Source organism: Prunus mume, linkage group LG5 (genome assembly GCF_029339155.1).
Source record: "Prunus mume cultivar Tortuosa linkage group LG5, ASM2933915v1, whole genome shotgun sequence".
Lineage (NCBI taxonomy): Eukaryota > Viridiplantae > Streptophyta > Magnoliopsida > Rosales > Rosaceae > Prunus > Prunus mume.
Window position 1 is genome coordinate 29606565 of NC_142702.1, and position 15124 is coordinate 29621688.

A 15124-nucleotide genomic window follows, 5' to 3' on the forward strand; every position below is an offset into this window, starting at 1 on the left:
AAACTATTTTAATGCTCTAAAAATAAAAAATAAATTTCTAACCCACAAAGCATTTGTGTATATATTTAATGAGATAAAAGAAGAATTAAATCATAGAAAATATGTGGATTGAGAAAAAGACTGGTTTTATCCTACTGTTAGAAACAGAGAGAAACTAGCAAATAAAACAAAACTCAAGACTTGCTCTCTATTTTTTTCTTTTTTTTGGGTACGTTGGGAATTAGTTACTGATCCCAGTCCCAGTTTCCTAACTGCATGCAGCAATCTCATAACTAAACACTTAAATAGCATATTGATGTGAATTAATTATTGCTAAGAAACACAAACTTGACAAAGTATGGTATGAGTATGGGTCGAAGAAGAGAGGATAAGCAAGTAGGGAAGCAGAGAAAAAGCACACCATGCCAGAATTTCAGGTAGCAAATTAGTGGTTTTGAAGAAAATGGTGATAACGCAGGACAATCAAAAACAAGAAACAACAAACAGTAAAGGAAGTTAACGCAACAAAGAAAGCCAAGGCAAGGCTGGAAGAAAAACAAACATTATGGACCAAGCTCGAGGGGCAGAAAAAACCATATTTTGATTTTATTTCCTTGCTGAAACGCGAAGCCACAGAAAATAGCATGAGCATGATGAACTTAAACGCAATAAAAGTAAGAAACAAAAAAGGAAACATGGATATAGATAGAAATTGTCTCAATGTGTACTTTCAGGAGAATGATGTATCCGACTTAAAATTACCGAATCAGACTCATTAGACCCAGACATCAAAGCCTCACAAGCCTTGGCCTTTGGGGATCCCTCTGGTATTACTAAAGGACCAGTTATTGCATCAGCCGCACCTTCCTTTGGGTAATGAATAGAGTTATCATCTTCAGTCTTGCTAATAACATTCAAGTCGTTACCAGCAGCAGGTAAAGTGGAGGTAGCAAGAGCCGAGTTATCAATTGATGAGAATCCATTTGCATCCCCAACCTCTAATTTCACCAGCACAGAGGAGTAATCCATTTCCACCCCATTTAAAAGTGTTTGGGGCTCTCCTGCATTGCTTCCACTGTAATCTTCAACTTGCATTTCCAACTTAGGAGAAACCAGGCAGATATCGTTCTGCACCTCAGGACTGGGTGTTGACACCGGCACCTCCGTTTTTCCTCAGCACTATCAGTTGAAGCAGTGACAACATTCTTCTCATCTAAACTTGACAGTGGAGCATCTGTCATTTCTGCATCGTAAGTAGGGACTAATTCCTCTACTTTCTCCACATCACAAGAAGGGACTTTTGCTTCCATATTCTCCTGATTAGATCCTAATATAATATCCAGTGTTCCACCAGCAATAAATGGCAAGCCTCTTATTTCCATCCTCTGCTTCTTGTAAAAATTCATAGCCTTCTGCGAGTCAGAAAACAATATGTCAACCAACTAGGATGCAGTACTACCAACTAGAATGAAGTTCAGGGTAGTATTTGATGGCCAATTCATATTGAAGCACTAAAAGAAGACAAAGTAAAGCGTCAAAGTAAAACCAAAAATTAGAAACAATAGTAAACATATGGTAATCCATAGAGTAATTTAAAAGAGAACTAAACAACCAACCAATAATCAAGATACATTAGAAAAACAGCTCTCAACTTGGTTTGAAAACATACCAGGAAATATAACAAGTGAACCAATACATACAAAACGTGGTATGATAATAATTCCAACCAAATAATAAAGCACAAGAATTACTGAAGTATTTTCTCTTGCCCATGCATAAATTCAATATCCTGATTTTCCAAGCAACAGAGAGAGGAGAGATTCCAGTTTGTTTTTTTCAAAGAAAAAAATCAAAATCAGTATTTTCATACCACTACTTGCAGCCTCAGGTAATTACAAACAATACAAATGAACGGATAATTTAACGGTATATGAACAAGATATCAATATAGAAAGAAGTGTTAAACATTATCATTCATCATAAAGTATACCTGAAAGACAGAATCCTTCAAAGGAGGAAAAAGTGAGGAAGTCGAAAAGGTTTTGGATGATCCCAATCCAGCCCTTGCACCCTGTACGACATTAGGAGAGAAGATGCAAAGATACAATAGCATTCAGTAAGACTAGATTCTATAAGGAAAAACAAATAGAACAAATTTTTGCAAAGAATCTGCACCTTCAAAATTGTAAGCGTTGTAGCTTCTTCATCAACAGTGGAACTCCCGTCAGTATCCAGTATGCTCATACACTGGCTATACAACTCAGGATGAGCAAGTTCTGGTGAAATGTCAAGCTTGGAGAGATAATAATGACTTAAACAAGGGACATGATCGCTTGGTGATTTAGAGCAAACAGGTGACTTCTCATGACCAAGTTTAGACATAGACTCCTTTGGAGGAGAAGTTACAATGGACCTTGTTTCAACAGTTTTAGCAAGAACTCCATGATCCAGGTTATCTTCGTGATGAGATATCTGACCCGCCTGCCCAGCCACAGCATCATCCACAAGGGCCTGCACGGGATAATCATCCTTCTGAGCTGGGGAGGGCAAGTCCCTTTTCACATCATTGTTATGTACTTTCCATGTATCAGCACTGGATTCCCATCCACGAGCATTCATCGGATGCCTGTTCTGATCCCATTCGGCACCCCCATACATGTGAGTCTCATCCCTAAAGGCACCATTACTTCCATCCCATAGATGCAAGTGAGAAGGACCTGAACCATCCATCATATTCTGCCACCCAAGTGGGCGCAAATGACTGGAAAATCTATCAGCATCAGAAATATGATAAGGAATCCCAGAGTGGTTAATTTCCATTGAAGGTCTAACACCAAAAATTGGTGGAGCTGGAAACTGAGGTAGCATCCCTTGAAAACCACCATGAGGTGCTCCATGTTGAAAATGCATGAAGCCATTTGGAAGTGGTGCGGTCCAGTTTGGGACACCCCTCCATGCATTACCATGCCCTCGAACCAAATTGGGATCGCTACTCCTTCTATAACGTGCATTGGAATTAACTCTACCATCTTCTTCCAATGAACCAACAAAAGAAGGGCTGTCAACTCCGGCCCTGAAATTGGGATGAGGAAACAAAGATAAATTACTCTGACTACTCCTATTGTGAGCTGATGAATCAGCTGGCGATGAGTCATCCACCAAAGGCTTCTCTGATGGCAAGTCCCGACTAAGTCTATCCTCGGTATTAGAGAAATCTCTATTATCAATGGAAGCACTGCTTCTCCGACCTGTTTCTTCAATGTCAAGACTCCGTCTGACACCAGTTCTGTTCGTATACCTACGGTCAATATTTGATGATGATGGAGATCTTTCCACCAAGGCCAGAGGTGAAGCCTTAGAACTTGCACACTTTTCATTTGACAGCTCCCCTAAATGGCCATCATCCATTTTAATGGGTTTTTCCATGGATCTGTACTTGGAACCTCTTTCTGAAACTCCAGAGAGACCAGATCCATCTCTAGGAGGAATTGCTTTGGTCCTCTGCTCTGCCACAGAATCCCTATACTTCAAATCATCTGGATTCAGATACCTTGTAACAGAAGAAAAATTATGGTCAATTACTATATAACACAAAAATGCCTCCAAAAATAAAATGGTTCAAACACAACCACAAATTCCCTTTACAACATTGAAAATATTTACACATGGATTCTTTCATATTTTATGAGGTATAATAGACAAAATTATTCGTCTTCACAACTGCTCTGCATTGATATCATAAATTCTAAATGTAAACCAAATTAAAGCTCACAATATTAAAACAAGTCACATCTTTTCACTGATAGAAACATGCCAAAAAAAAAAAAAAAAATTAACAGAAGATGAACAAATCTGCAAATGCACGATAACCATATGAATCCAAGATATGCCAACTCTAATCACATTTTACCAATTACGTAAGGAATATGTGTGTGTGTGTGTGTGTAGAGAGAGAGAGAGAGAGAGAGAGAGAGAGACATAACTACCTGTACTCATCCATGCCAACATGTGAATTAGAACTGGGGGAGGTCCTCCGCTTATTGCTGCTCAATATAGTGTCTGCATAAGCTTGCCTCGACTGAGATCTTCCCTTATTAACATCTGACTCAACTCTATCACCGCTTGATGACTTCTTTTCCAAGTCAGAGTACCGAGCTTTGATTCCTCTAGACTTAGTATCACTACAATCATCACGATCATCCGGGGATCTTTTCTTTCCCCTGCTACTATCTCTGTATCTCGTGCTGCGATCATCAAGATGTGACCCATCGTAGTCCCGGTCATAATCGCGGTCGCGATCTCGATCACCATCTCTGTCACGTTCACGGCCACGATCACGATCACGGTCATGATTTCGATCTCGCTCACGGTCCCCATCCCGCTCACGATCCCAATCCCAATCACGATCGTAATCACGTTCACGGTCACGACCATGATCCCACCCATGTTCACGTTCACGATCATGGTAGCGGTCACGATCGCGGACATGATATGAGTCACGGTCCCTATTGCGATCGCGATCGCGGTCATGCTCTCCTTTGCGCTCACCATCCTGAAGCTTGGATCTCTTTGGTTGCGTTTCTGTCATATCTTTTTCTTCCCTTAAATGCTTATCATCAGACTTGCTGCTAGGTTGATCTTTTGTAGGGCGTTCATCTCTTTGCTTGTCATCTCGGTGCTTATTGTCCCTATCCATATCTTCCCGATATTTTTCTCTGTATCTATCATCCTTCCGTTTCTCATCTTTCTGCCTGCCATCCCTGCCAAAATCATCCCTAGAAGATAATCGACCATCATTGATGTCTTCAACATCATCTAGATGCTTATCCCCATCACCAAATTCATCTCTCCTTTTCCTCATCCGTCTCTCCATCTGGTTCTCTGACTCAGGACTTTCCAACTCATTTCGTGCATTTAAATCTGCAACACCACAAAGATTAAGACATAAAATTGTGCTCCAAAATAAAGTTGAATTCACAAAATCTAATTCTAATAACAGATTCATGTACAGATTGTCAACACATAAATATTAAAATGTAGGATAATGTGGAAAAAGGTATAACATGGAACCCTCTCTTCCTAAACTATATGATCTGACCTCTTTACCTCTTCATTTAACAGCAGTAATTTTACCCAGAAATTAACACCACTAATTGGTGGCTTCATAAAAATAGTTCCATTTCCAAACAAATATTAAATGTTCAATAAAAATGAATCAGTTAAGGGCAAAAATTAATGTTAACATGACTGACTGGATAAACCCTTGCACACATATAACAGTCTCCCAACTTCATTAAGTTCCTAAACCCATTCAAGTCATCAAAATGAGGGTTTATCGCCCGAAATTTTGAAAGGAAAAAGGGATTATAAATCAATTAATAGACAGGCAATGCAGTGAAGAGTTGGAATCCACGTCTTCAAAGTAAAAGAGGAAAACCTAGTCACAACATCTCAAAACAAATAACACAAAGAGGAGGAAAGAGAAGTTAAGAAACTAAATCGATACACCTTGTTAAGGAAAGATATTGAAATTACAGATAAAGGAAATATGATACCTCAGATAGACAAGTAATACAATTATAACTCATAAACATCTGAATAAAAGAAACGGAAACCAGACTCAAATCAATTTTTTCCATCTTCATGAGAGCAGGGCAACCATTTAAATAATCAACAAGAAACCAATAGTATGTCTTCCTTAATTTTCACTCCAAAGTCATTGGAAATTAAGGAAAACAGCTAAACCTCCAAATCGCTCAAGAGTATGTTTCAATCCCACCTCAACTCAAAGAATGTTGAAAAGTAATAGCAGATAGGTTAGTTTTACAGACTCAATTCACACGCCCACTGAACTATCCCATGCAACCATCCATATCTTAGAAATAAGAGTTAACGAATCAAATACATCTATTTTCCGAATCTAGAGTTGAAACAGCCACGTCAAGTGAGTATTTGCCAAGTCATATGTTAGATAACCACACTCAACCTCAAGCAACATCGGTCAATCCAACATGGCACCTCATTGTTAGTTTCTGAAGAAATAAATATTAATTGAATTGTCTCCACTGTAAATTTGGCACGTACAAAAATAAATCTGAGCACAACTGTCAAGGACAAATTTCCATAGAAAGCCTATTGTATTTAAGTGACTAATAACTTAATAATGACCAGGAATGTGATTGTCAATATAAAAGACCAAACTGGGTCCCACAACAAAGCTGAATTGCAGCATCCACTAGATATGAAATATTACGAGCAGCCCTAGTAGCGAGCACTTTCAGATCATCCACTCAACTTAAATCAAAATATATCTAAATACAAATGACAAAAAACACCATTACACAGAAATTTTCACACATTAAGGATTGTGATAGGTTTTAAAGGTGCATGTGTGAATGTGTTTAAGGAGAACATATTCAGAGTTAAAACTTTCTGCTTCTAGTCACTCATATTTATGATCTACAATGTATCAAAAATCTAATCTTAACAGGATCTTCCCATTCAAAAATCTGACTTCAATAAAACTGATCTTTTTTTCGTTCAAATTGTGCTCGAAACTCTTTCTAATCCAATATGGCACACTCCAAATTTTTATTCCTCTCATCTAATCCTTAACCCTGTCGAAGAATTCAACATCCAATGAATTTTTTTTGCAATCTCCTAAATGATGTTCTTAATTTTCTTTGCTTTTTGAAAGGAATTCCTTATCTTATCTTATATCAAATTCAAGTTCCAAACAAATATGAACTATAGCCAAAACCCCCAAACCTAAGACACCTTATCACTTGAACGAACCTACCCCCAAGATATCACATTTCGCATTCTCATTCCACATTACACGAGTTTGATTTTTTTATTTATTTAAGTAGTATATCAAATGGTCCTTGATAGTGAATTCTGAAATCTGAATTGGATGATATGAAGGTTACTCAGATACATAGTATCCCATTACTGAGCTATACCATGGTTAGTATTTCAATGCAATTATAGTTCAAATAAAGCATTACAATCAAATAAAGACGGATTAAAACATAATGGTGTATTTATACTATCATCCATCGCAAAATTACAAAAAACTACAATGAACTAAACTGAATGCAAAGTCAGTATCTTAGAAACTAGCAACATTCTCTTATGCATAAACATGAGAGGGGAAAGGAACAAAACCGTAAGCATATATCCATATACAGTTAACTACTCATGATAAGTAACATATTGCCCGCAAAAATTCTATAACGTCGTACAAAATACACAATAACTAACAAACCCATTCAGTTACCTTACCAGTTTTTTCATTGACCTGCTTTGCGGGAACTCGTTGTTCATCGCCACTGATCAATCTCTCAGTTCTCCCATCTTTACCTTTCTTTTCCTTCTCCCTCTCCCTCTCCCTCTCCTTCTCTGCTCCACCACCTTCCTTACCCTCCTTTCGAATCGAGTCCTTATCCCTATCCCTATCTCTATCCCTATGCTTCCCTTCACCCTTTCCACTACTACTAGTACTCTTCTTCACCTCAGCGCCCTCTGCATACAATTCCACACTCTCATCTCTTTTCTTACTCTTGGACTCCCCCGATGTCTTCGATGATTTCTTCGACCCCTCACCACTTCCTCTGTGATCATCCTCGCCGCCATTCCATCTATCACTCCCTCCGTAATCAACCCTCTCCTTGCGCCGCTTAGACGATACTAAATCCTCAGAATAGTCCCCATTACCGGAGCCACCATACGAGTCTTTCCCATCCTTCAAATCAAGCTTCCGCTTCTCAGTGGAGCCTGAATCCTTTGAAACCCTAACAACACCACTCTCTTCCTTGCTCTTCCGATCCTTTAAGCTCGAATCTTTCTCCGAATCCGAGTACTCCCTGGCATCCCTCGAGCTATGCTTACTTGATTTGTGCCTTGAACTCCTCGGCATCACTGCGAAACACTCAAAACCCTAACCTTGAATCCTCGAAAGGTACCAAAATCTCAAAAATTCAAAATTTTAAAATAAAACCCTCTCCTAACAAAAAATTGAACTCTGAAACTGAATAAGGAAACCCAGATTCAAATTGCTGAGATAGACTCGGTGCTCAGATTGGAGACTGAAACCCTAATTGTAAGGAAACGGAATACTCCAATGACCAAAATTGAAAACCCTAATTGTAAATAAAGTATACAATTTTCGAGGGTTGAACCAGCCGCAGAAAAATCTAACTGAAAGGGTAGAGTAGCCGGCGGCCGAAACCGGAGATTACGGATCGCCGGGGAGTAGACGATGAATGGGTGTGAGATTGGGATCGAAGATGGTGAAGATTACGTCTTAGAGAAAGAGAGACTCTTGGCGTCGGTTGGGGATAAATGTGGAAAAACATGTGATGTTAGAGAGAGAGAGAGAGAGAGAGAGACTGAAAGCGAGCAAAGACGCGAAGGCTTTCTGTTTTTTTGTTTATCGGATTCGGAGAGTTAATGAGACTCGGAGACGACTTGGTGGACAGATTGTGTTTTATCTGCCACGATTGCCCTTAGGATTTCTAGTTTATTTCGATCCCCTTTAGGATTCGGCTGATTCTAATTTTTTCTAATCCAACTTAAAAATAATAAATAGATGAATAAGTACTTATCTTTTCCTTTCCAAGTAGAAAATGTATTGATAACAACTAAAATAATAATATAATAAAAAATTATTAGTTAAGTGCATATCTGGGCAGGGCTTAGCCAATTGGTTAGAAGGAATGTGCTTCCCACTCACCTGAGTTCGAAAAATAAATTATCACTTGTATAAAAAAGAAGATGATTAATTGAGTTTTTTATCTCCAAAGTAACTCCCCTTTAGGATCACAAGTAAAATGTGTCATTTTGCTTTTCTAATTTATTAAATTAAGATAAAACTATAATTCATAAATCGCATGAGTTTACAAAAAAAATTATTGATGCAAAGGTATGTACTAAAATGATAAAATTTATAAAATAAAAAAATTATGATTGAAAATAAGAATGGCAAGTACAAATATTAAATATGAGTGTGGGCAAAAGGAAAAATTAGGTAAAGAAAAAAAAAACCAATATGCCCAGAGGGAAGGAAAAAAATAAATATTAAGAAAAGGGGGGGGCGACTTAATAGGGAAAGAAAGAATGAAGGAAATATAAATGAAAATATATCTAACTTGGTCATGGAAATTTTGTGCTTGCAGGGAGAGTAGGGATTTGTTTGTGGATTTTCTGAAGCCATATGAAGACAAGATGTACGGTGGTGGAACAGAACAGTACTCGAAGAAGAAAAAACTGAAACATTACAGTCCGTCTTTGGTCATGGAATTGCAACTATTTTGACTGCTTTCTTAACTCAAACAATTATGAGTTTCAAGTTGTGTCAATATCTTGAAAAGTTGTCAACCCATGAAAACGAGTCCTTCTGAATGTAGCATTAAGCGAATTCACTTTAGTAGCCAGCAAGTGTGTCCTTTATTTCAGTGCAGCCAATTCATAATTGATATAGACAATAATGCTTATGGTTTTATGTAACAATTCACAGTATAATAAGTAAATGAGGTGTTCCGTATTAGGTTAAGCGGGAAGTTATTCGAATTAATGTAATCTTTTATGTTTCTTGAGCAACTCGAATATCTTCTCCAATTAAGTTAGTAGCTACTCGATTAATTCTAATTAAAGAACTATTAATGCATTTCCTTCGTGCTTCGACATGTAATCCTCCTTAAGATCCCCAACCTCATGGGGTATTCGCATTGGCATAAGGGCGATGGATCAATGTGTTGTAGTGCATGAGAATGAGATCACCTCCAATATTGTCCAATTAAAAAACACTCACACACGGAATGGAAGGAACCCTAATGTAAACGTTTATGTGAATTATGTTCCATCAAGAGTTGAAGACTTTGTTTGACCCAAAAGGCCACGGAATTGATCTGTCCATGGTAAGTGGGGTGCAATGTCCACTAGTGATTCGGAGACAAACCCATTTACTGTTGGGCCAATATCAGGAGCAAGTATGCTGTACCATATATATATTAATCATAATATATATATATATATATATATATAGAGCGGACCCATGAAAAGTGGACCCATTCTTTTGTTGTTGGGTCACATTGATTTGATCCCAACTTTAGAATTTAGGCAATTTCAAGGATTATATTACCGGTTGGTAATTTTAAAAAGATACTTTAAATCCTTTTCTTTTCTTTTTGTACCAACGGCACTATAAATTCATTATTTTTTTTGGATTCAAACGATATTGAGGGATGTGTTTTCACACACACATACTGTCAAGAAACTATGAGAATTCAAATCTACAAGTTAATATTATTTTCATTGGACGAGATCCTGTTTGATAAATTCATTAATTATTTATTCTTTTTCCTTGTGAACTTAAAGTATTGTGTTCTCTAACTCAACTTCATTTATGGCATGTTTTTTAGAAAAGATTGTATTTCATTAAACTAAAGGAACATTACATGATAAGAATTAGTATGTTAACAACAACTTCGTTAAAACCTTCCCAAATAAACAAAATACCACACATACTATTAACTAAATAGAAGAGTCAAACAACTTCTACGAAACAAACTAACTTAAAACCCAACCCCAAAACTCTTAAAACAACATCCAATCATTTTAACCCAAAGTAATCGCCTTTTAGCACAAATTAATGACTGGAATAATTATAAGCAAACGAATGTCCAGCTTCGTGTTCGTTCACAAAAGTAGAAAGGATCCAACACCGATTAAATTCAATCAAATCAGAACCGTCGCTTCATGATTGGAACACATTAACGGACGGCCGTGATCTAAGACAGAGGAGGAACTAATGATGACGGAGATATTTGGAGGGGGCGGACGTAGACGTGCGACAAACCCATGGCAAAACGCTTCCGCCAGTCTCTTACACACGCAACTCTCCTCTTCCACGCACGCCTGCGTTCCTCCTTAACCCTATATATATTCACGTCTATATACAAACTCTTACTCTCTTCTTCTCCTTCTCTCTGTAACCGTTAACGGCCAACCTCCTTTTCACTATTTGCCGGTAAGTTCTGCAAATTTTGTTCCTTTTTTCATTTATTCCCGAGTTTCTAGCCAGAATGTTCAGCTGTCGAGAATGGTGGCAAAATTTTGAATTTCGGTTTCCAATTCAATACTTTTACTTAATCTGGTCAAACCAACATTTTTTATCTTTGGTTTTCTCTGTTTTTGCCTTGGTTGCTTGAGAAATTGTGTTTGAACATTTAGAATTTGATTAATTTGGTCTTACATTCCTTTCCATGCTTAGCTAATAAAGTTTAAGTGAGAAATTTCGGAAATTTAATGCTATCTTCTATTGTCGGGTGGTGTTTTAAGCTCCCTCCGATCGATGGCACTCTGTGGGGTTGGTTTGAGCCCAAGTTTTGAAAGTTTTGAAGTAGCCTGTGTTGGTGGAAATTTGTCAACAAGACGCATCAGACCTAGCCTTATGCGTGCCATTGGGAAGTCATCTGATTGGAAGAGAAGACCATGTTTGGGAGTGCGTTGTTCATCACTGAAATTGGACGACAATGCTCAGACTGACATATCTGTCCCTGTGGAGGAAGAATCAGGTCATGTCATCAAGTTCAAGATGTCTGATTTCAAGGTTCTCGACCGTGTTAGTGTTGGCCTTGGCGGTCGGGTATGAAGAGATTAGATTATCTTTTGCATTTCCTAATGTTGTTGTTCTTGTGATGTCTTGAATTCGTGGCGGTCTAATTGATCTGAGCTTTTTTGTAGGCAGGCGAAGTAGTTTTTGAAGCTATAGTGAAGGACACTGATAGGTAAGTTTACTTGTGTTTTGAGATACTCACATGTTACTGCGAGGTCAAGCTTGATTATTGGTCTGGTGTGATGAAATTGCAGTCCTTTGTATAATACACAAGTTGTACTTCGACGTCTTACTAGTGTTCGAGCTCAGCGTAGGGGTAAACGAGCAATAGAGGTCTGTGGACTGTGTTAAAATTTGTCTACTTTGTTATGTACCGTTTCATCTCATTCTAATTCTTTACTGTTGATTTTTTCAGGTCTTAAAAAAGTTAGCTCGGCGTAGACTTATGTACCATTCGTATTCAATGCAAGTTCATGGTTACATCTCTTCAGCTATAAGTAGTGGTCGTTCCTCATTCACTTTGGTCCACGGGGTAGGTCCCTTTCTGTGTAACGTTAATTCCTTTATTGCCACTAATTTTAGTTTCTACTTGGCATACATGATACTCTCTGAAGAATTTGATCATCTGATCTACTTCTATAATGGATAGATAGTTTTTTCCTGCAAAATTACTTTCTTTGGTGGAGAGTCACATGTGGGGACTGATTATCTTCCCACTGTTCCTGCATTTATCATCTGATCTTCCCTAATGCCAGAGAACTGATAAAAAAATTTCTTTCTATTTGCAGTATCACGGTAGTTTTTCTTTAAGACATTGGCTACAACAATCGGATTGGCTTCCAACCTTGGAGGCTACTCTTGCATTGGACAAGGAATCTGTTAGAAGGGTGGGAGATGACACAGTTGGAGGATCTGCAGTTTCTCGGCAACTGCGAATGATTAGGATACTAATGAGAGATCTCTTAATTGGAGTACGTATGATTCTTTTAGTATTAAGTGCTTAGTATTTTCCATCGAGAAAATGATGGATTATGATATTTCTAATGCTTATTCTACTCAGGTGAATTACTTGCACAGCCATGGACTTGCCCACACAGAGTTGAGGCTGGAGAATGTGCACATAAGCCCAGTGGATAGACATATTAAAGTGAGTACCAGATATTCCTGTCCAGGGTCAGATTTCAGACATCAATTATTCCTTACTTTTAGAGCACCTGTCTGATACATACAGATTCCCTGGCACCATATAACTTTCAGGACTTGGATTTATGCCAACCGGGATATCCATGTTTTGCAGATACTGACATGAGTTATGTCCAATGATCTTTTTTACCTTATCAGGTAGGAATATTAGGAAATGCTGCTGACTTTTATGACGATAGTCCGAATTGTGGTACTGCAGACAATAACATGGATAGGCGACAAATGATGATTGCATTTGACATGAGGTATGGTTTGGAGATGAAAAATATTCTTTTTTAAAGTTTTATGTAGATAACTCTGCAAATTCTGAATGTTTATTTTGTTTCGTACATGTTTCCTAGATGTCTTGGATTCATGATGGCAAAAATGGTGCTGCGGGAACTCATGGATCCCTTAATATTCACAAAGTTCAAATCATTTCTCACAAAGGTAAAATGTGAAGTTCTGCAAAATAGTTTTCAGCCTTTTGATCATATAATACCAAAGCCCTATTATAAGTTTTCCTGAATGTAAAGTATTATGTAAATACATGTCTAATTGTTAGACTCTGTTTCCATGGTCAATAGGTGATTAAAAGGAGTTTTAGCTTCCACGAGTGTGGCTTGAACTTCAGAATTTGTTTATTCTAACAACAATATTGATAATGTGCAAGTTCAGGGAAATGATCCTTCATGCTTGCGTGAATTTTTGTTGCAAATACTCCACAGAAACTCCTCATCTGGAAACGCTGGACTCCAAGTAAGTAATGGGCCTTCAGTGCAACTTACTGTGATTTCATGACCCTTCCCATTTTAATGAAGCTTGTTTGGTTTACTATCTTTCTTGCAGATACTTGATAGGAATTGGGGTGCAGGGTGGAACCTTTTATCCTTATTGCTAGCAACAGAACCTTCTAAAAGAGTAAGGTATATTATTGTTCATGTGTGAGGCAGGGATCTACTCTTTAAGTGATGTTAGAATGTGGATTTTTATTTTTATGGTGAGAACTTATTCTGTATAAAACGATCCTTTTTAAATGCTTTGCAGTTGCTTAGATGCTCTTACTCATCCATTTCTATGTGGACCTCGATGGCGGGTAGTCCCATCCATTGATATCATCAGATGGGGTCTTGGCTCAACTGCATTGCGAATCTCAGAAGAATACATTTACGGCCAGCCTCAGGTATCCTCAAGGGTCCTGCATTTTGTATGTGGAAGTCTATGAATACACAAACTTGGTGATTGGGAGATGCACTGACTTCTTCTATAATTTTATGTTTTAGCGAAGTAGGCTATCCCACTTCATCGAGTTAATGGAGATGCTGAATCCGAATTCAAGGCCAAAGGTAATGAATTGTGTATCCTTCATGTTTCTCTTGCATTCATTTAAACTAATATATGATTCCATTTAAGATATTAGATACCCATTTATAAAATGACCAACTTCTAATATTGTTGTTTAAAAATATATCTTAGCATGTGCAATGCTTTTTTATTTGGTCTTTAATGTGGATTTAGCCAGTGCTCGACGACATTCTAAGTAATGTTTGTATGCTTGCAATGATTTGTAATGGCTTGTTGAAGCTCACTCTATTCTTCTCCTTGTATATTTTGAACATGCAGAATTGGCTGGAATTGCTGCCTGGAAAGTGGCGTCTGTTGTACTGTACTGGGAGGCACATTGGTTTAACCTTTCGGCAACCTCCTGAACAAGTCCTCATCGGTCACGTGCACCTAACTGTGTCAAGAGTTTCCAAGTTGAACACCAGCCTTTTGTTTGCCTCCGACATCGGCTTCACGGTCATGATTGGTCAGGACTGGCCCCATGACAAGGCTGGTGTAGATGGGAAACTCCAAGTAAACTCTTTATTTAGATTAATGGCTGGGAGACGGTTATATCTTAAGGAAGAAGAAAAGAATACAGAAAAGCTCTCCAATCCATCAAACACTCGTGATGCTTTTGCTCAAAAATTGTCAGGTAGAAAGTGGAGGAAAGCACTGCCATTTAAGGAGTCTCCGTCGAGCCTTCCGGTGGCAAAGCTTTTTCAAGTGGCATTGATGAAGTAACGATGAATCTGGGTGATCCATTGAGTAAAAGTATCAACAGTGCAACAAATGTAGTTCAAGAAGTCCGGACACAAGTCCCACCTGAAATGTTCGATTTGTCAAAGCTTGTGTGTGGAACATACGTGGACTCCAGGCTGCTGGTAATTCGAGGGGTAAATGGTTCAGCACTCTTATTCACAAGGTCTTGTTTTGATGAAAGCTGTAAATAACACATGTGCCAAAGTGTATTTATCAGGCACTCGTCTAATTGCTAGTGATTCTTTCTTTAAAATAAGATTT

The 15124-nt window shown here is 38.0% G+C and overlaps 2 protein-coding genes across 2 annotated transcripts; one reads left to right on the forward strand and one right to left on the reverse strand.

Moving 5' to 3' along the window:
• Positions 1–654: 654 nt before the first annotated feature.
• Positions 655–8413, reverse strand: LOC103333766 (LOW protein: zinc finger CCCH domain protein). The gene is given in 6 exon segments (XM_089052484.1): positions 655–1145; positions 1148–1391; positions 1970–2050; positions 2155–3529; positions 3966–4899; positions 7264–8413. Coding segments are annotated over 6 exon segments (3717 nt in total). The 5' UTR covers positions 7898–8413; the 3' UTR covers positions 655–696.
• A 2397-nt stretch (positions 8414–10810) lies between these two features.
• Positions 10811–15119, forward strand: ORG1 (OBP3-responsive protein 1). The gene is given in 15 exon segments (XM_008236515.3): positions 10811–11008; positions 11320–11626; positions 11725–11768; positions 11851–11929; positions 12012–12128; positions 12385–12567; positions 12657–12743; positions 12938–13044; positions 13141–13228; positions 13457–13537; positions 13628–13704; positions 13826–13961; positions 14062–14124; positions 14402–14819; positions 14822–15119. Coding segments are annotated over 14 exon segments (2007 nt in total). The 5' UTR covers positions 10811–11008; positions 11320–11332; the 3' UTR covers positions 15055–15119.
• Positions 15120–15124: the final 5 nt, after the last annotated feature.